This window comes from Manduca sexta, chromosome 27 (genome assembly GCF_014839805.1).
Source record: "Manduca sexta isolate Smith_Timp_Sample1 chromosome 27, JHU_Msex_v1.0, whole genome shotgun sequence".
NCBI classification, from domain to species: Eukaryota; Metazoa; Arthropoda; class Insecta; order Lepidoptera; family Sphingidae; genus Manduca; species Manduca sexta.
Window position 1 is genome coordinate 927,753 of NC_051141.1, and position 26,930 is coordinate 954,682.

General features: G+C 35.1%; 1 protein-coding gene across 1 annotated transcript; it reads right to left on the minus strand.

Annotated features, from left to right (window-relative positions):
* Positions 1-729: 729 nt before the first annotated feature.
* On the minus strand, positions 730-23,001 carry LOC115455309 (amino acid transporter AVT1B). Its single transcript, XM_030183973.2, is given in 10 exon segments — positions 730-1,124; positions 1,251-1,446; positions 1,575-1,781; positions 3,623-3,861; positions 4,432-4,620; positions 4,987-5,155; positions 14,745-14,771; positions 14,774-14,870; positions 22,770-22,848; positions 22,913-23,001. Coding segments are annotated over 9 exon segments (1,332 nt in total). The 5' UTR covers positions 22,845-22,848; positions 22,913-23,001; the 3' UTR covers positions 730-991.
* Positions 23,002-26,930: the final 3,929 nt, after the last annotated feature.

A 26,930-nucleotide genomic window follows, 5' to 3' on the forward strand; every position in this document is an offset into this window, starting at 1 on the left:
GCAAATAGAACATTAAATTTATGCAAAATTACAGAAATCTTATCGATAATAATATATGCTACTTTAATAAGATAGGTGACAATGACGCGCAATACGATGCTCAATACGTAATGTATACCTAGCAAAGGGTATCCGCAATCAAAGTGGCAATCGGGAATTGTTCGCACGATTCATGGCGTATTGATCATAAGAACTCGCGACCATGATATCGCATTTTAACTGTTTGGTATTACCATCGAACGCGCAAACTAAACCTAAATATACTAAAACTGCAGATACTTAGACATGAGCGCGAAGTCTGCATTACTTCGCGCTGTGTCGTCACTAGACACGAGTGTCGTGTTGCGCCTCATGTCTGTCGTATTATATCTAATCTCAATTTTAAACACTTATATATGAAACGAGCACCAACGCTCTGAACGCTACTGGACGGGGTCCTATAACTACGTGTGGTGGACTTGCACTAACAATTTGTTATGGCAGTGATAAATATTAATTTATTGTTATTTTTCCTTAGATTAACGTCAGACGCAGACGATTAAAGTTGGTAGTACGACATCGGATACTGTGAGAGTTTTTATGGAGTTATTCGCATTTTAATACTCCGTGCACACACGAACATTCTTTAATGTAAATATACTCATTCAGTAACGAATAGTTAATGTTGTCGGTTAGCAATTGATCCACCTTAGTCGCACCAACCTTTCCATAAATAATCGCTCATTAATATTATAAATATCTAATATTTGCCAGTTGACATCGTAACACAGTTCCTTTGAATGCAAACAGCATTCATATAGAAGTACTTTCACCAAAGAACATATTTGTTAGAATACTAGAGATAAAAATCCTATTGGTAAAGATTTGAATAAGTGTAAGATGACATTTTAAAGTTGGGTATAGTCTAAACGCTGAAGTATCAGATGCCGTTGAAGATATCGCGAGTGTTGTATCCAGTGTGTAGTTAAAGACCCCTGGGGCTGAGCGCTTATCACAGGTAGCAAGGAGTGGCCTGCGCGGTGCTGAAGATGGCACTGATGGCACTGTAGGTGGATGCGATGCCGCCCAGTACTCCCAGCGCGATCACCTCGTAGCACACCATCTTCATCCAGCCGGGAGTCTCACTGGAATGAACAGTGTTCATATATGACAGCGAGTAAATATGCGGTCACGCGACGTTTATAGAGTAATACAAAAAGTAAAAGTTAGATAACGTTCACTATTCCAGTAAGACGTTATCCTCTACTTACACAGCAGCCTGGCCTGGCCTGGGCGCCTGGGAGATGAGGCTCAGATAGCAGTAGGAGGGCAGAATGTAGGTGAGTAAGGCGACGCTGCTGCCACCAACCAGCGCCAGGATAGTGTAGAACCGCGGCACGCTCTCGCCGATGAACAGGATACCCGCCATGATGGACAGGCGAACCGCCATGCGCCAGCCGATCGAGTCTGTAATGGGTATTTTATATATGTTTAATATTAAAATGCATTGTCACTACAAAGGAGACTCATCGAAATAAATGCAATGTTAGTTGGGTTTTTATACACTAAATATTTTGTCCTCGCAATGTCCTTACCCTGTGGGACGCTGTATAGCTCTTCCATCTCTTGGCAGACAGGGTTGATGAGGATGATAAAGGCGAATACCAGGTGAATAGCCATCAGCACGTTGGCAACAAGAGTAAGGGGGGTCGCCATCAGCGATGCTGCGACGTTGGACGCCACCGATTCGCCGTACACCGCGTATCCACCAATGGCAATAGGCAAGTACAGCAGTAGGATCGCTAGAACAGGTTGAACAGTTAGCTTTGGCCTCGAACGGCCGTGCATAGTATAGTAGATAGCAGGAGTGTGCGATGTCATGAGAAGAATCCGTGCATTATGTATATTTACGAATGAGATCATACGACATCGGAACTCATGCTGTCACCGAGTTATCAATAACTGTTAATTATGCCTCCTCCCACAGGCTAAAATTAGAAAATCATAATATCAGGGGCAATAAGTATAACTGGAGACCCGGTAGTGCCCGCGCCAATCGCTCGTTTTCTTCTCTGATACGCTCGTATGCTAATAATTATCATCCAACTTCTAAGGCACAGCTAAAATCTGGCATGCAGGATAGGATTTGTATGCAAACAACGCAAAAATTAACGAATTTGTCTTACTCTACAACATATCATAAAGGAGAGTGCAGACTGCAAATCTAATTTGTAATAGATAAATAGAGCTTAGTCATCATTTTGATGTAATACTCATTCCAAATTTAAGTTAGCAATGAAAAAATGCTTCAGTAGATAATGAACTGTGAAAAAAGGAATAGTTCAAGTGTAAGAAGTACAGTCCGTAAAAATAATTAAATATGCGGCGTGTTACATTAAAAATAAAATAAATCCCTCCAAAAACATTTCATGTATTATAGATTGCCAACAGTCATAAACCCATAATCCTTTCACTGTTCAAAAATTGTATATCTTTAGTCAAGGGCAGCTCCTAACTCCGCAAATCCTTTGATCAAAGAATGTTCAAGCACTAAAAGTCCATGGATATTGGATGTTGATAATTCATATAAAGATAGTATCATAAGTTCATGGAATATCTGTGCGGTGGCCTCGAAATGGCAAAGATGTAAACTATTTGTCCAAAATGTTGAGTTTATTGAAAAAGGGTTTGGCCCAAATCAAATTTAAATATAATATTTGATAGTGAAAGCATTATGAGCTCCTGGATCTTAACGAACCAATTTAAATATAAAATATTATTGTGGATAGTAATTTTACTGCTATTTTTATTCCGGCCTTCTGCAATTGGCTCGTATTCTTAATAATCTGGCCAAGATTCCTGTGTTACCGCAAAACATATTAACCATATTATTTTCAAATTGCATACGGCCGAAATGTACAACATAGTCACCATGCAATTTTCCACTTGATATTTTATGTCCTAGTCGGAACGGCAAGGATTAGATTATATTTAGAATATTGTGATACAGCATCAACAGAATGTAAATGTGCCGAAGCACCTCAAGGGAGCTTTGCAAATCCGACTGCTCTTGACAGAAAAGCCTGCGGTTTCTTTTGAACATTGTTTATAATATACATCTTGTTTAAGTACATTGACCCGTTTACCCTAGTTTTGCTTACCAGCGTTCTCTTCGACGATCATGTCCCAAATTTCTTCGGTTGCATGAAAGACGATATATATTTTTAATCAGTTACATAAAAATATTCCTACATCTATTCATTTCTAGACGTTGCCAGATTTTCTTTCCGCTGCATAGAAGTGTTATTCAAATTATAATTGATAAAACATTTGTAAAATATTATGGTTATTATCTTCGAAATATCAATAAGCTTTGCCACTCTACGGTGGAGTTCAACGTTCATATATATAAAAAAGGGTTGTTTTATTATTATTCGGGTGTAAGTCCGTCTGGGTAGGCACTACCATACATAAATACCTATTAAATATGTCTGCTGTTAAGAATCATATCTGAGAAGGATTGTTAAGTATAGTTTGAACATTATCCCCAAAATAACGGATCTTTTTATGTTCCTTACCATCAAGAGGGCGGCTCAAAAATAATTTTAACAAACTTTAAGAGTCCGGGACATTTTACACATACCGATGAAGCTGTAGTGCAGGCTCTTGCTGAACTTGGTCTTATCAGTCATGTCGTTTTGGATGGTTGGGAACGTGGAGGCACCGCCGAACGCAAACATGATGGTGCCGAATGCGAGGAAGAAATCCTGGAAGCCATGGATACCCCAGCGGAACACGAACGGATGGATCTCGTTCATCATCTCAATGAAATACAGCACGCACGCGATCACCGTCGAACCGAAAGCGATGATGCCGGTGAAACTGGGGAAAGGTATTGACAGTTACTTCTCCCGGCCTCAAACCGATGGTGCTATACTGACATGGATGTTTCTCCGAATTCCAACACCTGCATTTTAGATTGACGACAGCTTGAATTTTCCATTTTAAATGATATTACAATATAATTAATGAATTTGTATTGTTTTATTTTCACACACTTTAATATTTAAGAATAATGAAATTGGGCCATCATTAAATACTAAGTTATTATACTTAATTAATTGTTTTGTTGGTTTACTATCAAAACTGATTTACATATATTATATATAATAATAATAAGTGTTTTTTTGATTTGATTCCGGTCTTAATGTCTCCGACTTCCTCATTCCAACTGCAAAGCACACACGATTACTCGGACAATGTACATGTCCATGGTTATAATATTATTATGGTCGATTTATTCGTAATTTCCAAAGATTTTTAAGCCTAATCTGAAAAAATACGAAGCATCTTTGGTGTTTTGTCTCTTCTATTTAGAAAGATCAAAGATAGATATTGTGTCTTTATTCTAATAATTCTAATAATTGCATCTATGCAATACAATTAACTTACGTCATGTCCCTAGGTGTTCCGAAGAACATGAGCGGAGTCATAGCGCCGACCACAATGAGGTACCAGGTACAAATGGTGAGCGAAGGGACGATCGCCAGGAACACTTGCTCGATAATCTGCGCAGCTAGGAGCAGGTACACCACAGACGCGCCGAATAGTGTCACAATGATGGCCATGGATACGATCACGCTGGGGAAAATGGGATTATGTTAGATAGCGTTTACTTTATTTCCCCTCAGGAGGGTCATGTTAGGCAAGAGGTCCGATGAAAAAAACTTAGGTTAGAAACGTATAGTATAATCGGATTATTATGGAAGCATACAAAATGCCTGCTCGTTTTGCTCGTAGCGTTTCAAGAGCATGATATTGAGTACTATACATAATGATTTTCAACAGGACCACAAAAAAATTTAAATGGTGCTACTTGGGGTCAGAGAGGTAAATTTAAGCTCTCATACGAGAGGGCTCTAGCCTTACGACCTTAACATAACCTTCGTGAACTCTATAACAATTTAAATCATTTTGGAGTTATATGTGTAGTGAGACTGTAAACACCTCCAGGTCTTGCCGAGAGTCTGCTCAGCGATGATGGCGTAAGGGTTCCTCTTCCTGCTTCTCATGTTGGGGTCCCGGTCTTCGATAATAGTCCAGCAGTCGCCGAGCCGCTTGCCGCTGAAGGCAGCCACCATGCACATCACTATGATGATGGGAACGCCAACCCATCCTGGAAATTACGCAAAAATTATTATCGAGAGTTAATTTTTAATTCTTTTTAACATACTGACTTTAACTAAATTTATTCATAAAGCGGTAATGTTTGGGAGTTTATATATATGTTGAAGGTAAATTGCGGAACTACTGAACCGATTTTGAAGATTTTTTAATATTACTTTTTTTTCTACACGGCGAGGTATTACATGGTGCTTTTTTCGTTTTTCGCACCACTTGCTGGATGTTGATAAATTACTTCACAATAGAACCTGCAGTGTCATTATTACTGAGATGTTTCGTTTTTTTACATTTTCCTGTAGTCATGTATATTTTTATATAACTTCATATTATATTAAAAGAAAAAATCGGACATTAATTCAAATTCAGTCAACGGGCGTCAGTATTTTTGATTCAACAATCTTGCCACTACGCAAATAAGGTTTTCTTATCATTATCTGATTAAAATACATTTTGTATAACAATAAATATAAGTTTTTTAATATAAATTTCAAATTTTATACAGAGTGGACTATTAAAATACATTAGAGGCTAATATATTGACCGGTTGACCTATACGACTACATGTTTTTCACAAATATTCATGACGTTTTTATATAAACAGATTGTAAACCATATTTAGCGAATGCCGGCAGGTTTACTACCGAAGATGTTTACAAATGGGGATTATTGATGATGAATATAAACTACTAACATTTATAAACAGCTGGAAAACCAGCATAACTTTCTTTTGGTGTCTGATCATTAGGAACTAGGGCGGAGAGCATTTGTTGGGTTTCAAACAACTACATCCGCCAAACAAAACGCACCAGTAATGATACCTTTATGCAATAGTTTTATTTAATATAGTCCACTAGATGTAATGTGATTGGTTGAAAATGTCTGGATAAAGTAGATCTGCCTAAAGAAAGCAACGAATAATGAAATCTTACATCTAATAATACATAGTAATAATATTCCCTAGTTCTTTCGCTTTCAACCGGTCGTCGGAAATCTTTAGGGGAGGCTTATGTTCAGCAGAGGACTTTATGTGGCTGATGATGATAATGATTCTTTAGTTCAGGTGTTGTAATCTTTATATTAACAAAGGTAATTTAGAAGGTGATTAGTAAATAGTATTGTAAAATAGAGAGTTGGAGAAAACGATAGCCTGTAAGGGTAAAAATGTTTATTGTAAAATACTATTGTTTTCTTTTATCTACGCGTATTCATTATACGGGTATTGCCTTCTTAATAAAATCAAATTAGATGGTAAAATGTTACGTCTCAATAGGTGATTAGAGAATCTTTGTTTGCCAAGCTTTAATTATTATAAAAAAATAGTAAGCCTATTCTATATAAAAACTTTCTTAATTATTGGTTGCAAATGTTTTTATTGATAACTAGCTTTTGCTCGCGGCTCCGCCCGCGTTATAAAGTTTTTCAGGCTAAAGTTTTCCATTATAAAAGTAGTAGTTTCCCGGGAGCCTATGTTCTTCCCAGGGTTTCAAACTGTCTCCATACCAAATTTTATCTTAATACGTTGGGTAGTTTTTGAGTTTAAGACGTTCAGGCAAACGGATGCAGCGGGGGACTTTTGTTTTATAATATATTTTTTTAGAACTTTTTAAGAGGAATAATCCCGACATACATCATTGTTGCATAACTTTAACCGTTTACGCAGCGCACGCAACGGAAGCTCTCAAAACTAATAAATTGTCCCCGTATTTATAACATGTTTCATTACTGCTCCGCTCCTATTGGTCATAGCGTGATGATATACAGCCTATAGCACCCCACAAATAAAGGGCTATCCAACACAAAACGAATTTTTCAGTTCAAACTGGTAGTTCCTAAGATTAGCCATTACTGCTCCGCTCCTATTAGTCATAGCGTGATGATATATAACTTAGAGCACTCCACGAACAAAGGGCTATCCAACGCAAAAAGAATTTTTCAGTTTGGACCGGTAGTTCCAGAGATTAGCCATTGCTGCTCCGCTCCTATTGGGTATAGCGTGATGATATATAGCCTATAGCAATCCACAAATAAAGGGCTATCCAACGCAAAAAGAATTTTTCAGTTTGGACCGATAGTTCCTAAGATTAGTAAACAAATATAATGAGAAAGCTTCGAACTGCTAAGCTATCGGGAGTTACACGTGTCATTGTGAGTCAACCATAAAAGATAGACATATGCTGTCGTGGGATATTTTTTACATAATTTTAAGGAGAACATTTCCGTCATTCATGATTTCTATGTAGCTTTAACCATTAAGGTTGCACACGCGACGGAAGCTCAAAAAATGGAGTAACTTCTCCTGTTTTCCCAACATTTCCCTTCACTGCTCTGCTCCTATTAATTGTAGCGTGATGAAAAGTATACTATAACCAGCACAGGAGTATGACAAATAATTGTACCAAATTTCGTTAAAATCCGTCGAGTAGTTTTTGTTTCTATAACGGTTATACAGACAGACAGACAGACAGACAAAAATTTTACTAATTGCATTTTTGGCATCAGTATCGATCCCTAATCACCCCCTGATAGTTATTTTGGAAATATATTTCATGTACAGAATTGACCTCTCTACAGATTTATTATAAGTATATAGAAGAAGAAGATATAGATTATTTTAGTACTCACTTAAAAGTAGGCACTATAGAATATTTCAATAATTACGATTTCTAACTTTGATTCTATTGTATTATTATTTACTCAGCGTGTATAAATTATTCTAATCGTAATTCACTTAAAACAAGACAATATCTCGATCTATTGAGATAAAAGAAACAAAGTTATACGTTTAACCTACTACATAATATAAGTATGTAGGTAGACACCTTCGTTCCACGGAAATTATTTCGTAAAAAGTGGTCAAACCAGTCTCGAGGCTACGGTCACTTAATATGTAATCGTTTGGAGAACTACTCTACTCGTACCGAAAATTCCATTAGATTAATATATAAGTTAATACATTACGGAATATAATTTGTACGTCAAAATTTTATAGGACAGTATATATTGAGATATTCTTTAAATCTGAAATCAAGGGCGTCTACAAGGGGGCAGGGACGGGCAGCTACCACTCCCCCCCCCCCCAGAGATTCTAAAAAAGATCTCTAATGTAAACCAACCAATGTCTTTACAATGATCGGTCAAGCAAGTCAAGTCTTTGACTTGACTTGCTTGACCGATCATTCCCATACGTCGAAACTTGAATGAATTCACCAATTCCATTACTAATATTCCGTACGCTCAATTACGCTCTGCTCTATGTTATTGTTAAAGCGGAGAGCGGGAGTGGAGGAGGAACATGCGCTCTGGACTTTACCAACAATTCATACTTTTCTTATTCTCCATACAGGGCCGTAGCTAGACTTGAATTTAAGGTAGGGCAGCTGTGGTCATAGCTAGGGCGGAAGTAAAAATGTTACTAGATTTAATCTGGTCAATCGATTTTTGGCTTTCATGACTTGTGAACGTGGATGAGTCAGATTAAAACTTACGTAAATGTTAGAGTAATATATATACATATTTTAAAAAAATATCCCTTAAATCTCGAAAGGGCATTATTCCACCCATCAATACAAACATGTACTATGGGACCAACTTCCAAATCGTGAAATAAAAAACCCGCTGCTCCATATATTTTGATTGAGCGAGTATATAATTTAGTTGATTAAGGTGGGACATTAGTATTTTAAGGTAGGGCATTGCCCCATAATGCCCTCCCCTAGCTACAGCCCTGTCTCCATATCAACTTTCCCCTCCTAGGCCATCGGCCGGCGACGGTCTTGTCTGAAATAAGCAATTACTCAATCATGGATTATTCGCCGTTTTGAACAGGTAGAATTTCGCGTTATATTTTCGTTTTTTTTTTTGTATTGAAATTTGAAGCGTCCGTTAAAAATGTCACCTTGACCAATAAGCACGTGTAAGCGCGAATAGTTTCGGACAGTGAATCGTGTGAGCATTGTAACTGTTAACTCAAAGTTGGAAATAGCCAGTACGAATCTGTTTTTTATGTGTAGTATTGTTATTCGACTATAAAACTTCATTTAAAGGTAACTGTCTAGATGTGGTTGTAGCTCTTAGTGCTAATTATAAGTATTATTATTTTAACGTACGCTCTAAATTGCCCTTTCAACTATTTTTATCATCTCCATTCGATGGTTGTGTGGTAGAGATCGCCTCGAGCGATAACACAGCTATTTGTACCACCGAGGTTTAAACTATTTCCATCAAATGTACCTATACATATTTGTTGTTTTTTTTTTACAACTTATGATGTACAAAAAAGATATAAGTAAATGAGAGTAAATATTTCTTTCTGACTATAAATTAGGATTGAGTAGTATGCAAAGTAAGATACCGATATAAAACGCCATCTAGTGATGTATTTAAATCTCGTAACGACCTCACTTCTATAAGTTATAAGCTGATCTCTATCGATTTACATCGGACAGAGGTCAAATGATGATTGTTATGATTTTGAAAACAAATTACAATAATTTCAAGAATATTACAACATAGTTGTTATTATTAGTAATATTAAATTTTTAAAAGAAGCCGTGGTACAATCTCATTTGTAGACCCTTGCGATGTTTTTATCTCGGACACATAAAATTAGTTTTGCATTGAGGAAATATCATTTCTTTTTAGATTATAAAGTCAAAATTCCTAGAATTTAAAACCAGCTTAGTATTTACCCGAATAATTTGTACTTGTTCCTAACTTGCGCCCTTCATTAACGTTTAAAGGATCATTTAAAAAAATACTACATTCCAAATAACCTTAAGTGCGAAGAACGCAGACGTAGCAAGCACTTAAAATAAGGTTTGTTTTGTGATTAGATCCCTGCAGGTTATTTATGAAAAAGTCACGGTTACTGTTACTACAAACAGTGGGCAGATCGATCTGGACACATCAAGTAGATGAACTAACGATATATTTTATTATCATAAGTGGTTCCGACATAGACGCGTATCGTCACTAACAAAAGTGACTATGGTCGTGAGCTCAATTAAATTAGGTAATTAATTCTACGCTGACCTAGGTCAATAAATATACATATAATCTTGACTCGTTACTGTTGCATTTTTTTTATTTTGTGACGGTTGATATATTATTTTCATATTCCTTTTTCAACTACATTTGTCTATATTTTATATATTTTTGTATATGTATTGTTTATAGGGCCCAAAAATATTATGGTTTGTATTGTAATCAAGCGGACTGCTTGTCTTACAAATAATGAGTAAATGCATAATGTAGCCGATCCTATACAAAGGATACACTCTAATGTATACTTCCAAATAAATGGTAGTAAAATGTGAGTACTATCTACATAAGCTGTTGTTGAAATTTATTTGAAACTAACGAAACAAGCCTTTAATCTTGTAACATTCAGTAAACGTTTAAACGTGTGGTTTTATTTAAATTTCGTATAATTAAATAAATCTAGCTCATTTTTAAGTATAATTCATAACACTTTTGTAGCAGAAAATCCGGCGAGTTGTTTTTTCGTAAAACTTATCTGTCCGATGTTATCTAATTATATATTTATTCTATTCGCCCATAAAATATATTTTGTAAGTGATCAAATGTTACGCGGACACTTAATGTGTTTTATATTAACATTTATTGATAAAAAATCCAGGATACTGATATGTTGGCGGTTTTTTAGTATCTAAGGCCGGTCGCTTGCTGATGAAACATCGAAAGCGCAGCGCGGGAAACAAGAAAATATTAATATTATAATTCTTTGAATGAGGTCTAGTTCCAGCACCTCATGGGTGAATGAATAAACCAATCTCTTGTAGCCGAATTTCGACTACAGCGGCTAATCTTAAATGAGATCAAAAATATTATAGTGCACAAGTATGTACGCAACACACAGGTGCTCTCTCTGTTTCTTCGCCCTCATAACCGGAGAGAGATCAGGCGCAGGACCAACGGTTTTACGTGTTTTCTGTATAGATACTTGATTAGCTAGCGTCTACCCATGACAATAGCAACTACACCCAGAGTTTTGATAATATTAATCTGAATTGTGCTAGTCGCTCGAGCTGAATGTGGCAAAAAAACGACGTGTGCTCGTATTGTTATTTGTCGTGAGACTGACATGTGCCCACGCGGTAGTCTCTCGACCGATTACAATCATTAGAATTAAACAGCACGCAGTGACCAGGGGGACTTCATTTTTTTAAGGCAGTTGCGCTCACTCGCGTCTGCTGCGACTTAGCGTCGTATTTCAGTGTGCGACCTGCCATGAATCTGTGATTACACGAGCTAAATATAATCTCATTAGTTTTTCAATATTTTTCTGGGAAAAAACGTGAATAAAACGTGTTATTGATAGCTTTGAATATTCTATTGAAAACATTTGAGTAATATCGTTTAGAGTTGCGTGGGAAATGTAATAAAACTAGTTTTGGGCGAATTGATATGTGTGATGTAAGCTACTTGTAGATATACGATATTATTATATGGAAATGTTTTTTACTTCCTGTGTAAAATATTTTTTTATTCGAATTCGTTTTAACATATTTCCGAGGACATTTTTATATTGAGAGCTGTATTACTCTATTATTCTTGAGCGGAGTGGCGGTTATCGTTAGAGATACGAGTCTACTTTTAAAAAATACTCAAACTTTAGTAGCAAATAACCATTATTATTAATTATTTTTGTTTTATTAAAGCCACGTACAATAGTCATTGGGGGACAGCACTCAACATATATGCCAGGACATAAAAGCAGGGATTCTTGCGTTGACTGCATATGGTCGCGGTGATTGTAACATATTGCACCTTAATGTTGCTTATTAGTAACATGAATAGTAATGAAAACGTGATCACTCGAGTTATAATTTTAGTATTTTAGAAATAATTGCAATTTGTATAATGAGAATACAATAAAAATAAGAGGCTCCATTAGGTATCATGTTTATTAAAGTCAATATTACTTAGTGATTGCTTTGGTCAATAAAACTTTAAAATAAATAACGTCGATGCCCTCTAAGCTTAGACCGTCTAGCCTTTAAGAAATGTTTACAAATGTTTGCAAACGAAGCAAAAGTTTACTTTTTATTAAGAAATAAATGATTGACATGATATATACCTAAACTATCTTAAAATAATCTTGAATAAGTTGCAGGAGGCATGAGGAGTGTGTGGGCCCTAGATAGTGTCCAGTGGCTAACCGCCCATTATACGAAACGTAACATGAACCTGTCACTTAATGCTAGTTCCTCGGGAAAATGTTATCTTTGGATACGCTTGTCGACACATTCATGTTATGGGTAAAAGCCTATAGCAAGGATGGCGGACCTTTATTGGTTTACGTACATACCATTATTTACGAAATAATTATAATCATATTTATGTGCCCATGGCATCTTAGGCCCAACCGAAGCTTTTCGCGATCCCCTTTTCTGATGGCGTTTTTTTAAGGTTCAGCCTTTCCTTCTCCCACCGTCCGTCACGCGAGTAATTGGTTCAACATCGCTGAGCTACAGCTGGCTCTACCAATTTTAAAAGAATATAATATACTTAACATTTGAATAAACATCGAAAATGGTTTTATGTTTTCTTCAAACAAATATTTTTACTCTGATTTCTCAAAAAGGCGTACAGAAGAGCTCGGCAAAGTGCAGCATCCGCACTTTGCCGAGTTTATCCGATAATTCAATGCCGGAAGCGACTGTCGCAATATCCGGCAAACATCCCGGGAGCACTGAGGTTGGCAAATTGAAAATCCACACAATGTTTACGATCTAGGAATATGTGTCTAAAACTTAAGATCTATAATTAAGTACCAGTTTTTCTGCAACATATTTCTGTAACCATTTTGTACATATTATTAAGTATAATATTTTGTATATCATTGGTGTATAATTTATTCTATTAATTTATGCAGACAAAAACTTCCCAGGAGCAAATGCCAGCAGAAAAAAAAATTAATAACAGTCTTATATTTTGGAAGGCCAATAGATGTGGGCTGGCAGATGGTGAATGATCCAACCGTGTGTGTAGCCTGCATCCTCGACAACGTGGGGTTCTTGTTTTGATTATCAAGTAAATAAAATGTATATAAGTTTTTCACATCAATAATATACCTACATATTTCGTTATTCTGAACCAATTTACTTTAAAAGGCTCTTTATATACGGCAGCTAGAATTTCACAAATGTGTGTTTTAAACGCGTTCACACTATGGTTGTAGCATTTCTCTTTCCACTTACACTAGCAGCTCTACATAGATTGCATAATAAATTTAAAAGAATTACAATTAAAATGTCGTTTATCATGGGTCTAACCGCAAGTTGTAATCGGAGATATTCGGCGGCCCACGGCATGTTAACTCGTATATTTGGTAACAGCCAGTGCCCACACAAACACGCCGTTGAAAAACACACGCTAAAGGAGAGCGTACACTGTGAACAAATTGCGCGACAACACATGTAGGTTTTCTTGGTATCGAATATATTTCAGCCACATTTATTTATTTTTAATGATAAAATTATAACTGATTCTTAGTGGTTAAACGCAAATTTATCGTACAGTTTGTGTTATATGTACTTGTATGGGTGAAAAAATCCTGTAAAACATTTTTAATATTTTAACACTATATAAGCAGATAAAACTATATAACTGAAAGATAAGTAGAAGAAGTCTTTTGCATCACAGTAAATGTTAAAAAGTTACAAACAACAAACCAGTGTTCCGAAACACTGCACGACACTGTACCGCATTTCTCACGTCAGTCATCAAGGTGACAAGTCTCATAAAGTTCAATAATTACATTGGTTGCGAGATCCCATAAACTCAAACATAATAGTGCTGACTTTGCTGCTTGGCGGTCGAAATCAACAAAAATATTCGCTTTGCATAGAAACAAAATGCACCGCACGTTCGCAAGGCTGCTGTATAGAACATGGGACCTTCATATAGTTCGCAGTATCTTGTGATACTATAGTATGTACACTAGGTCAATGATGAAGATTCGACGAGGAGGCGATTGACGAAAGTACACAAAAATAAAACTTAATTATTAAAAAATAGAGTCTCGAATAAGACTCGGTTGTGGCTGGTCTAAAAAATAGCCAGTCCTGCGTGATAAATCCCGTGGCCGTGTTTAAAAAGGAGGCGTTGCAAAATCGGTTGGGAGCAGTCTGAGACAGCTCTGAAGATGCAACTGTGATGACCTCCAAGACATCTTAGTTTCGTCTTCTGTTATTTATGACGGTGACTTCCTTTTATGAGCTCTATATTTCGACAGACGTTTGCTTAATATTAAAACCTGTATTAAACTTTAAGAATTCGAAATATAGATATTATAATGGAAACAATTTTTAATGAAAACGCATTAGGTTTATGATTTTCGAAAACTTTGTTGTTTTTTATTTGTGGGCTTATTGTCAAAAACGATTCAGCAATGGTCCAGAGTTTGTTATCTATCAACAAGCCCACTTACTTACTAAACTTACTTTCGTAAGTTATAGTTTATTTCAAAATTTTATTAAAATAAAAGCTGCCTTTTGAAGGAGATTTTTGAAACCAGTATCTGACTAAGTGTAGCCTAGCGTAAGAACAAAACTTGCCTGTCTTGACGAGCGCGCGCGGCAGCCTAGTACTCCACTGCCCGCCATCTCGCCGGCGATAAGGAACGCCGTCTGAGTGGTGGACAGGCCTCCTCCCTTGTCATTGCCATCGCCACCTTCCAATTCCTGAGAGAATTAAGAATAACATGAGTATTCTTAAAGGTCAAGAAAATTATTAACCGGTAGTAGCGGAACTCAAAAAGAGGTAGTGTTAAAACGAAGAAGTTTCTGTTTTAGGCAATTTGTGTTTAAAAAAATGTTCAATATTAGTTCTTCATTTCGCTACAACACTAAGCTGGCGCAACACACTTTTAAATATGTTGCAAATAAATCTGTAATTTGGTTTTAAACTGAATAGCAAAATATGTATAATATATGACTCGCTTCGTTGTAAGGTCTACAAAAATGACCATAAACAGTAGACCTTAACTGAGAACTTTCTGGTTACAACTTACAAAGCGCTATCTCATAGTGGCCAGTAATAACATCTGCCATCAAATAATCATTATATTATTTGATAATACTTTTGACTGTGGACGGAGAATTCGTTACCATAAAGTGAATTAAATTAGAATCGTATGAGCGTTAAACGTGTTCAATAAAAATATTATCGAATCCTGTCCACATTATTACCCTCGATTATATAATTAATTTATTCTCGTGTTTTTTCTTTATCAGTTTAGAAATCTTATTGGATTGAAAACACCTCCGTTAATGAATAGATAAACCTACAAAGCAAAGATACGAAAACAAAATAGATAAGAATACAATTTCTTTTAAAATTTACGCAATTCAAAAATATACAAAACGCACTCAATATGAATACACACATAACATCACGTATTTATCCCCGAAAGGGTATGCAGAGGCGCAACCAGGGCACCACTTTTCGCCAAGTGTGTTCCGTCGTCCATGTCCATGATGGGATAGGGGGCGAGCCTATCGCCATATCGGGCACAAATTTCAGACTCCGGGCTGATACTGAGCAGAACAACCCAAATATCACTTTGCCCGATCCGGGCTTCGAACCCAGGACCTCATAGCGCTGCCATACCTCGCATGCAGTGCAACTACGCCACCGAGGCAGTCGATACAAATTATATGAAACAGCTTTGATAAATAAAAAAATCCTTGGTACTGCTCAAGTAAGCTGGAGTGCGTTTGTTTTTAAACGCGCTAACCTAATGAAGTCTTTAACCGATTTTAAAGTTTTTGTCGGCCATGAGTGCTATAGGCTACTTTTATTATCCCGGGAAAATATTTATCTTTTAAAAACTTTAACACGCGGGCGGAGTCGCGGGCAAAAGTTAGTATTATTATATATGCATTTATAATTATAATCTTATAATACTTGCAATGATTATAATCTTAAATGTTAAATAATAATATCGCCGAACAAAACTAATATTTGTATGTTTTAGTTATTTATTTGAGGACTTATATGTAAATAAATAAATATAATATGGTTGTAACGTAAATTAAAAATAGAAATGTATACACGCGATGTATCATGTACCCGAACTCCTACAAATGCTATGACGGCCAGTAATACGATACGGCCCAACATATTATTCTGTGGACGAATTTCGATTCGGTTGATGTTACGCATCAAGGTATAATGTTTGTGTTAGCAAGTCATACAAGTAACACTAAAATATATGTGACATAAATTATAGCGTATTTCAATAATAACAAAACATAATAAGTCTATTATTTTTTATAAAATTGATACAATATGATGGTGCACATCAAAAACAAGTTTTAGATAATTACATACTTTCATACACTAATAATTATTTTTGTTAATCACTCTTATTTAACACAGAGCTGATTTTCTTATAGGGGATAACGCATAACGCGAAGTGTTTTTAGGATATTTGAAGTATTATAATATATTGTACACACTTTCATATCTATTAAATTAATCATCTACATTACCTAATTATATTTATGTACAATAACTATTCAAAATATTGTTATGTTGGGTATTTTATACTATAGACCAACGTTGGTAGTATGGAATACGAATTTATCTATCAATTAATGTACAATGAGTACATTTTCATACAGCGCTTCAATATTCAGCACTCACGACCGAATCAATAATTTAATATAGTATGGTACTTCATGTAAAAGCGCCTGCGGTTGAGCATGTAATGAATTGCCAATATGGACTGACCGCGTCAAACGATACTGTACTCACTCGCTGGTTGTGATACAGTGGAGCACTCAGCTCCAGTGAGCCCGTATGCTAAAAAGCACTTAAGCACTTTTTTAATAAACAGAATAAACCAGTAAGTGAACCGTATTGTTTATACGTACAAGGGATAGTGACCCCACTGTAGTACATGAGGATGGGTAGAGTGGGTGTCAAATACAGTGTTGACTGATGACAGATGTTCATGTATGTATATACGTCGCCATTGAGCATAATTATGCCGGCCTGTTTATAAACCGTCTTGGTAAGTGTTTACCGCTGCTCACAACATACATGTTTTCACGCTTCTCCCCACAGGGATAGGCAAACACTGTGGATTCGCACTTCACACGATTCTGGTAAACTTCTTTCACTTCCTCCACCATCATCATAAACATTTACGATATGAGAAGAATCATAACTTCGTTATCAAACTATTTAAGTTGTCGTTCATCATTGTGGCCTGATATAGGTTAAGTTAGGTTAGTCATTACCAACCCTCGGAACTTATTGGTATCTCCCATGTTTGAGTTAATGTTGGTCTCATATATTTTTCTTCGTCACTGAAGCAAGCTATATTGCTTGGAATCCAACCCTCGAACTGCGTTAAAAACCATTGATTGTTACAGCCTACAAATTACCAATGAATTAAAGTTTATAAATTTATAAAGTAAAGAATAGTTCCAATAACAAGAAACACGATATCCTCGACTAGGTAGCATTGAGTTGCGTTTTTACTTAGTTTTTATATTAACATGTTAATAGCGGTGTCTGTCTGCCTGATAGATAAGCTGGAGATAGATAATCATTCTGTTTTTACCAAATAAGAATGTTTAAAGTACAAGGTTGTCTTCGGAATATTTGCAACAACACATGATCACCAAAGGACAGGCCTTTTGCTAACGGATAAATAAATTTAAAGTTGTTACGTGCCTATGAAGCGGAAGGAAACAAATTACCCAGCACACAACAAAAAAAAAATGACTTGAAAATACAATTTAATTTAGAGAATATAATTACATATATGCAAAAAATACTCAAAATTAACAAGTTGTCGAAATATCCGTCTGTAGATGGCACGACATTTACATTTCAGACACTAGGCACCGTGCAAGTTTCGTTATACAGCCACTAACCAGCAATTAAGTTTTTAAATTACTGTAAGTGACTTCGTAACTACACCCACGTTTCTCAGCTGATGCCATGAGACATTAGTTCCCCTCACGGCGTGACTAGTGGTGTGTACTGTCATGCAGTGCTTTGTTATTCGAAAACATCAGACGTCGCGAACTTCATACGCCAGAGTCAAAATTACCTAAAGGTTTACCACTGTAGTATTATCCCCTTTTGTAAATTTACATGAGCAGCTATTACGTCGCAATTTACACGCGAACAATAAACGTTTTGCGATCTCCCTAGTCGAAGATAGACACATTTAGGTCACAGGAAGCCATTGAAACTAATCGGCGCAGTCTCCTAGTCGATCTTTACAAATAACCTGCATCCTGAAATGGACGTTATTAGATTGAAGAATAAGATTATATTCAAATGATTCTGGTCGTTGATAGATTTAAGAGCACCGGATGGTTAATTGGAAAATGATCGCTGGAGAACGCTGACCTGATGCGGCCATGAACCGACTCCTATTATAAAATGAGGCATTGTGGCGAGAATCTCGCAGATATGGGCCACCTGGTGCATGCATCCAGAGAATGTACTATATTAGACGAATGATGCATAGCCCTCCTTTATGAAATATTTTGTAGAGAGAGTTTGCCCATTTCAATTTTGTATTAATAGGTGAGCAGATTATAAAAATCAATCAATCAGTTTAGTATAATTATGACTATAATCGAGAGCTAGGCCTCTCGTTTGCTGCCTTTACTAGACACTATTGTCTTACTATGCCTGTGGTCACATTGGCCTTCGTCGTGTCCAAAAAAAAACAAATGCCGCAAGTGACGGCTCTATCTATAATTTTGACTACGCAACAGTTACCTGGGCCCTTTACCTTGAAGAAGTTATTTGACATTGAGTTTTACACACATAGACATAAAACTTAATATACCAAAGCTCGTAAAAAACTTTAATGGTTTCTCGTATGTTATTTTGAATGTAATTAGAGTGCTCGCAGTCTTGCTACGTTTAACTTGTTGAGGGGCCTTCATCGACGAGTTTGATAAAGACTTGGTCAAACAGAATGCGTTTTAGCACATAAGTTAGTATTTAAATTTCATAGATATAAAGTTCAATTTCGTAAAACGATTGTATACTATGTGACATTAGGATCATAAAATCATTTAAATAATATGTATGTTAAACATAACAAAGAATAAATTATGACGCAATATCCAACTACATATCCAACGACTAATAAATAATTTTTTGTTGATTCCTGATTTTAACTTTCTTTGGAGTTTTTATTATCATGTTAGAAGTTTAACTATATAGATTATAACTATTTGACAACACGTAGGTACCTACTAGTCCATTACTAATCGGGTTAGAAGGACATAGGAGTGCAGTCTATTGTTAATTCAGTATGACGTCTAAAACTCTTGTATCTCGAGGCAACACACGTTACGCGACGAACTACTTATAATAATATGATTACAATGCAGTTACCTGTTAATGAGATATGCCGTAATGGTCTAACGAGGCAAATAATTTGAGTGTCATTTATAAATTGCACAATGTTGTGAATATTCCGGTGTTTCGGTTCTTGAATGGTTAGAGATAAATTTCTATTGAGGTTAACAGTCAGCGGAGACACTCAGATACCCTGATGATAAACGGTCACGAGCCAGAACTTTTAATTGCAAACTGCAACACAAGTTTGTCCCTACAGGCCGAAGGATTAGACACATGAGCGGCGCCAGAGAGTGCAGTGGAGGGAGCTATCCACTACCAACCATCAATAAAAAAAATAAAAGTCATCAAACATCTTTGTAAAAACCCAAGAATATGCTGGGGTGCAGGCTACTATTGACATAACCACCTTGAAATATTTAGGTAATGCCTTTATTCAGTAGCAGACTTCATATGGCTGATGGTGGTGAGTTGAAGGCTGGCGAGGCCCATGGGTTGGTACCTAAATACAAATCTGCCCGACGCCAACGCCATGACTGCATAACAGCGTTTTGCATTCGGTAACTTTATTTATATAAAAGTTCCGGTAATACCTGAAAGCAACGTGAATTAACACAATATTGCAAACCTAGTGGAAGCACTCTCGCATGTTTACGGAACGTAGTTTCCCGCCTGCAGGCTTTAATATCTAGGCCATCCAATTTTAGCGCAAACCAATTATAGTTATTGATTTACGTCCCAGTTTCCAGCCTCCTGGAATAAACCGGACGCGGCCCTTTGTCCCCTTTAAAGAGTAACGACCTGATGCACCCGTGACACGATCCAGTTAATATTTAGGCCGTTAGGCGCAGTCCGCCCAGCCTTTTACACAGAAAACATTTTATACATCACTGTCATCCCGGAATATTTTATCGATGAATTTTGTCGGGGTGAGGTGTGATTGATCTTCTTTTATAACCGTTGAATCGGCTCCACAATTCTCTAAAATCGTAAATTACAACTTGAACCAACCTGTTAGCCGGAATCAACAAACACGATGCAATGACGTCCATTATTCAATATGAATCTTTATGCGAGCCGCTTTAGGGGTTGCAATGGCACCTATTAATCTACTGCAGTCCTGATTTTAGTGGCGTAATGACTTCGGCTCTTGTTACAAGATTTTTGGTAATTGGGGACAGTTTGGCCTGATTACAGAGGATTCCTTAAACAAATTTACATTATTTCATGCAATTGTTGATGGTAACTAACTGCCTACCCATAAACAGTAGCTCTACACTATAAACATTAAATAATAATTCTGTTAGAACAATACTGATTATTATTATGATTTATATTGCTCAACAATATCTTCAAACCAGAATAAATAGCGCTTGCATGCTGTTTTTAGTAGGGTTAAATAGAGCATTAGAATCCGGAGAGGCTCTCAGATACGGGCGACCTACCTAATTGGATATAACACTATAACGTAATTGATTGCAACAGATAACCAAATGCTCATCTCATCGCATTATCATTGATATTTATTCATAGAGCAAGTATAAATGTTAAAAAGGTGGACTGGGTAAAACGATTTACAACGATATGCTAATGCTGTGTTATTTAAAACTATCGTAAAATAAAGGAAAAATTAAATGTTTTTAAACGATTAGTTTATGAATTAGATGTTGATTTTTTTTAAACTACGTTTAATGTTTGACTTCGAAATAAAACTTTTTTTTATTTTCGTTTTTCCCAGTTTTTTATAGTATAATTAAATTATACCTAAAAATAGATTTTTTTAATATATGATTATTATACGTGAGTTCATTAAATAATACAATCTGAAGTTTTTTATTTGGCACATTGCTATCTCAAAACGGCTACACCTCATGAACCTACACGAATATACACATTTCTAACTTGAAATAAATTTTCGCCTTTTATATTAACCCCTTGGGGTATAAACTTCTAAAAAGATTATATATTGTTTGAAAGATATAAAAATAATACGTAAACGTGACTAAGGACGTTGTAAATATTTTAAAACATTAATGGAGCGAGACGGTTTGATCTATTAGTGACGTAAAACGTCAATTTGTCTCATTTATATGAACGAATCTCCGTTTTGCAAGAAAGGAATAGATATTTTGTTGCCATATTATACTATGTAATTAACGGTAATTTTATTTTTTTTTATTGACAGAATGTAAGAGACAGTTACTGTTGCTTATTTCAAAATTATGAAGTATTTACGTGTTTTCGAAAATTTAAGGGTTTTACTTAAACTGATGCCACCAGCTTATGAATAATGACATTATTAAAGTGCATTAACAATTTCGTAATTTTAGCATTTACTATTCTTATTGTTTTCGGAAGTACCCAATATAAACACACGAGTATATATACCTATGTATTCTATATCCGTTATTAGGTATGCATATTGCATTATTAAGCGAGTGACCTATTTTTATTTTGACGAATATTTCACTCTGCTTTCATAAATTTATTAATTAACAGATTGTTCCAAATGGTTTCAAATAATTTTGTCTTAGAATATTTTATATAAATAAAGCTGGTTAATGAAAGACTTTGCGAATTTGTTTATATTACGAGGTCCATAGAACTGTTTTAATATCTAATTAGCATTTAGATGTAAGATTACGAATGTCCTTAAATAGAGACAATGTTAAGTAATGACAAATAAAAAGTGTAAAGTATTTATTTCGCATTAACTTATCGCAATATATATTTTAATTGACCTCTAAAGTTCAACATTTTACAGGCAAAAGTAGGTAATTAGCAGTGGCGGCCATAAAAGACGCGGGCCCCAGACGAAATATAAAAACAAAAAAACGACAACAGGTCACTGGAGGAATTCAGAAAGATTTTAATAGTTTCGTCTTATTTTCTGTCGATTAAAAAACATACAAATTTAATTAATTTTAGACAATTTTAAAATTCAACAATTATCAAACAATGTTATTTAATATCATTTAAAAACCTAAATTCCTCAATTACTCCAACGTCACTCTTCCGCGGAATCGAACGCGGTAACTAATATCTCTCGCCTAATTCGCTCATATCTAAGTGTTGAAACTTCCTCCCGCAGTAACGACGCAACGGCATAGAAAATAATAATTTGAACACAAGTCAACTTAAATTTGAAATCCAAATATGTAATGAAATCTAATCCGACCAGACCGAATCACAGCACAGTACTTTAACCACAAAAGTATCAATTACCGAATAATACTCACAGTCTTTGCAACCAGTGGCGTGGTCTCCGTCGCCTTGCTGCCTGCCGCCCGCGTCTCTAGCCCGCTCTTAGACATGTTTCTACAACAATACAGGAGTTGAGGTAATAGAATTGAGCGCACAGTACCCCAGGTGAGTTACTCACAATCGGTTTCAGTGGGCACATGCGACCACCAGCAGCTGAGCGATGGAACTGTGAAGTCGTTCGCGCCGGACGAGCAAACTAGTCAGACGGGTCGCGCTGCGGTAGCGGGCTCCTATCCGGGCGGCGAGGCTTCGCGTCGAAAATAAATTTTATCTAGAGCAGTATTTTTTTTCTAGCCCTAGTTTATTATAACTTGTGACTTTGATGTTATTAAATGTTAGAGATATGGAAATAATAACAAAAAAAAGTATAAAATTTACTTAAAAAAACAAAGCCTTTCAGAAGTTCATTATTGACTCGTTACCAGAATTTGGGACCTTGTCACAGGCTATATATACTATTTCTCAACATTATATACCTACTCATATCTCTACACACTATAATAATGTAAGTAAAAATGTAAAATAAAATAATGTGTGTCAATTATTACTCCCTATTATAAAAACAGGTGAAATTTATTATGATAAAACATGCGTGCGTAATTTTATCGAAGAGGTAATGTAATGAAAATGTAGAGCTACTTCCTGGATTTACAGGAAATATATTCTCTACAGTGGAATACTTTTTTACAAACCATCTTGGTCTAAGTTTCTTTATACTTAGTCAAAGTTGTTCATTGATGTGACAGCACATTCATAATCTTTAGACTATCAGAAGCATATGAACAATTTAAAACGTATTTTATTAAATATTTTTTTTTGACAGTGGGCTTTAATCTAATGTGGCTCATATATAGGTTACCACAAATCACGGACTGGGTTACTGTGAACCGAATGGAAAACCTTTAATTATGAATATTCAGAATCTAATAAAATGTAGTTTTACTAATTATCAAGGATTCCAAGGTACAGACCTACCATAGTTAGTATATCTAAATATGTAATTTTTTGTTTTTAATCATAAGCATGTAATTTGTAACCATTGACATAGTAAACAAAGCTTGGTTAGTTACAAAAAATATATACTTATCTAATTTAATTTTTATTTCAAACTAAAATTAATCTGTGTTGCTTAGTGTTACGCCCGACATAGCTTTTAGTGTTTGACCGTCGATAATTATCAGCTTTAAGGCATTGCACATGAACTGTTATTCGCTTTAAAGTCCAAATTTTATCATTATTTCTTTGAAACTACAAATATTAATATAAATGTATACAATTTGGTACATACAATAATGGAAAAAAAAACAAAGACTGTAAAAATTCTAAACAACTCTACGGCTAAATGAGTCAGAGAGTCCTGCTGAGCTATTCTTCCGACAGGCAGCGGATACCGCGGTGGAATTCTCTAAACGCCCCCATTCCACAGGGTGGTAGATATATATATCTGGGCCATCCTCAGACATCTTACTTACTTACGGCTACTCAAATATTATTATTATGTTGAAAGTCTTATGTAGGTACTAATATGATACCCGCTTTTAATCAGAATCATTTTTGCATTGCGTTACTAAATTAAACCATATACTTATATTCTTGAAAAATGTGTTAACATTACAATAATCCACAAGTAAAATACATTCACGCACACATTGTATTTGCACTAAACAACAAAATTATCAGAAAAGTAAACCTGGATTTTGTTGTGAAAATATTGGTTTGCTTATTCATGGATGATTTTTGACTTAATTAGCAGAGGTAAAGAATAGGCGTTGGCATTACTTAAGGCGATCGTATAAATACTTCTAAGACCTTATATACTTCAGGCCATGTATTCATTAATGTGTCAACAATCAATAAAAAATAAAATGCTTTGTTCATCACGTAGGCGAACATAGTGGCGCTTGTGATAAGTCAAAGTATATAAGGAAGTATAATTATTAAGTACTTAAATAACTACAGACATTATACATATCTTGGACAACAGTCGATATACTTAATACTTAAATATTTTTTATGCAGATCTACCACTGATGAGTTATTAACCGTACAACGACATACATTACTTTATACTATAAGATTACTTATGATTGCTTTAAATGAGTCAAAAGATCCTCACCTACTATTCAAGGATTATTTTTTAAATAATCTGATAAAACTTATTCGTATGTCAAACCCTAATATAAACCATAATTATAATTTCCGTTACTTATTGGAACAACCGCAGATAATAAGTTTGTAACAGTAAATTGATTTTTACTGTTACAAACTTATTATTTTTGTTATTAACATACGCGTCTACGCTTTCTAGATATTTCTTCTTGTTTCATTTCATAAATCAGGTCAACTGGAAGTACTCTATAGGGTTTTGATTCCATTGAGAAATCGCAAAAGGGTTAAGTATCTACAAAATAACTAAAAAATCTAAAAAGTTCATAACAGAGAGCATTATAGCAGCGGATCTTATTTGATTTGGTTATAATTTTATTTATATAATAAATCATTTAATCAGATATAAGTAATCTAATAAAATAATATATAAACATGACAACCTGTTAGGTAGTAACTAATGTATTATTATATGCTCAGCCCCTAATCTTTAATTTTTCGAGGCAGGGTAAAATTTGAAATATGCTGCCCCCACCAACCTATATTTTTACTTTTGTCATCATTACCATTATTTCGCGCCCCGCGGGAAATAATTTTAGTATTGTATGTACTGAATGCCTCAGTAGTCAAAGTTGCGTTAATGATGAGTTGCGTATTCGTCTGCCAAGTTTGAATTTGTCGCTTTCTGAATTCGCCGACCGGGGCATGGGCCCCGGCTAGCCCCCAACAACTACGATTGCTAATTCTCTACAATAAATAAAAGTAGAGCCTTATTTATTACATACGAGCAAAGAGAATACGATAAATAAATAAAAAGAAAATCGTGAATTTGTAGATGACTTTATTTATTTTGTCTCCATCGATAGATAAATATGCGACATAAACGAACAAACATTAAACATTAGGTAAGTATAGTTAGTTTAATTCACCGGACTTCGCGGTCAAATTTGTGCCTAATAAGTTATTAGATACCATTTACCCATGGGTATAAGCTGAGGGTACAAGCTTCTCACAAAGATAATAAGTCGCTGTCATATTTGAAACGTTCTGTGATGAGACGTCACAACGTACAATACAATAATTTTTGTCTTAGCTTATTCTAGAAACTGACATACTCAATTACTTACTTATATTATAAAAAGTGATATGTGTTGTTAAAAAGCATTAAGTAAGTACTAATTCTGAGTAGCGATTTGGCATTACGAAATTAAAACACCAATCTTAATAACTTATTATGTTTACATTATAAAGTATCTTAGAAGTACAAAGATAATAATATATACACATACGGGTCATTATAAAATATCATAATACGATAGATTCATAATCTATGATTAACACCAAATTATCGATAGTCGACAATATCTTTAGAAATTTAAATAGTAAACCTTTAATACAAACTAGTGCTATCTACCGTGCAAAAGATGAAGTATTTTCCAATTTCTTTTTCGTAGCTGTTTTGCTATTTCACGGTAGATTGAGTAACCATCGCATGAGCGCAAATTTTTTGTATTTCTATCTTTCCAATGTCGCTATATAATAATATTATTTTATTATTTTAGAATTCTGGTTTTACCGAACAAAAAGGCAGACGGCAAACAAAGAGATCCTATAAAATAAATAATTTCTGTAAGTTGTGAGGATCAATGAGAATTATAATTATGTAATAATAATAATAAGTATATGTTATGGAGAGTCAGGATAGAGCAATCCAAAAGAGGAACATAACAACATCGGCTATTTTTGGCAAATCCAGCGCATTATACCGAAGGTACAATTTATCAATGCTTAGTATTGAATTAAATATTTTAACAAAACTTTTCATGTGTATATAATTATATTTAATAGATAATATTTGTAATCATTTTATTCGATTAAAATGAAGAACGTCATTTATCCTCTTCATTTAGAGTAAAATTGCTTTGTGATAGGGAACGTAAATGCCATCGCCATAGACAAGATAACGCAACACAATTACGTAGGCCAATACCGGGTTATACAATTATTTTCAATTCATTCTAACTTAATTT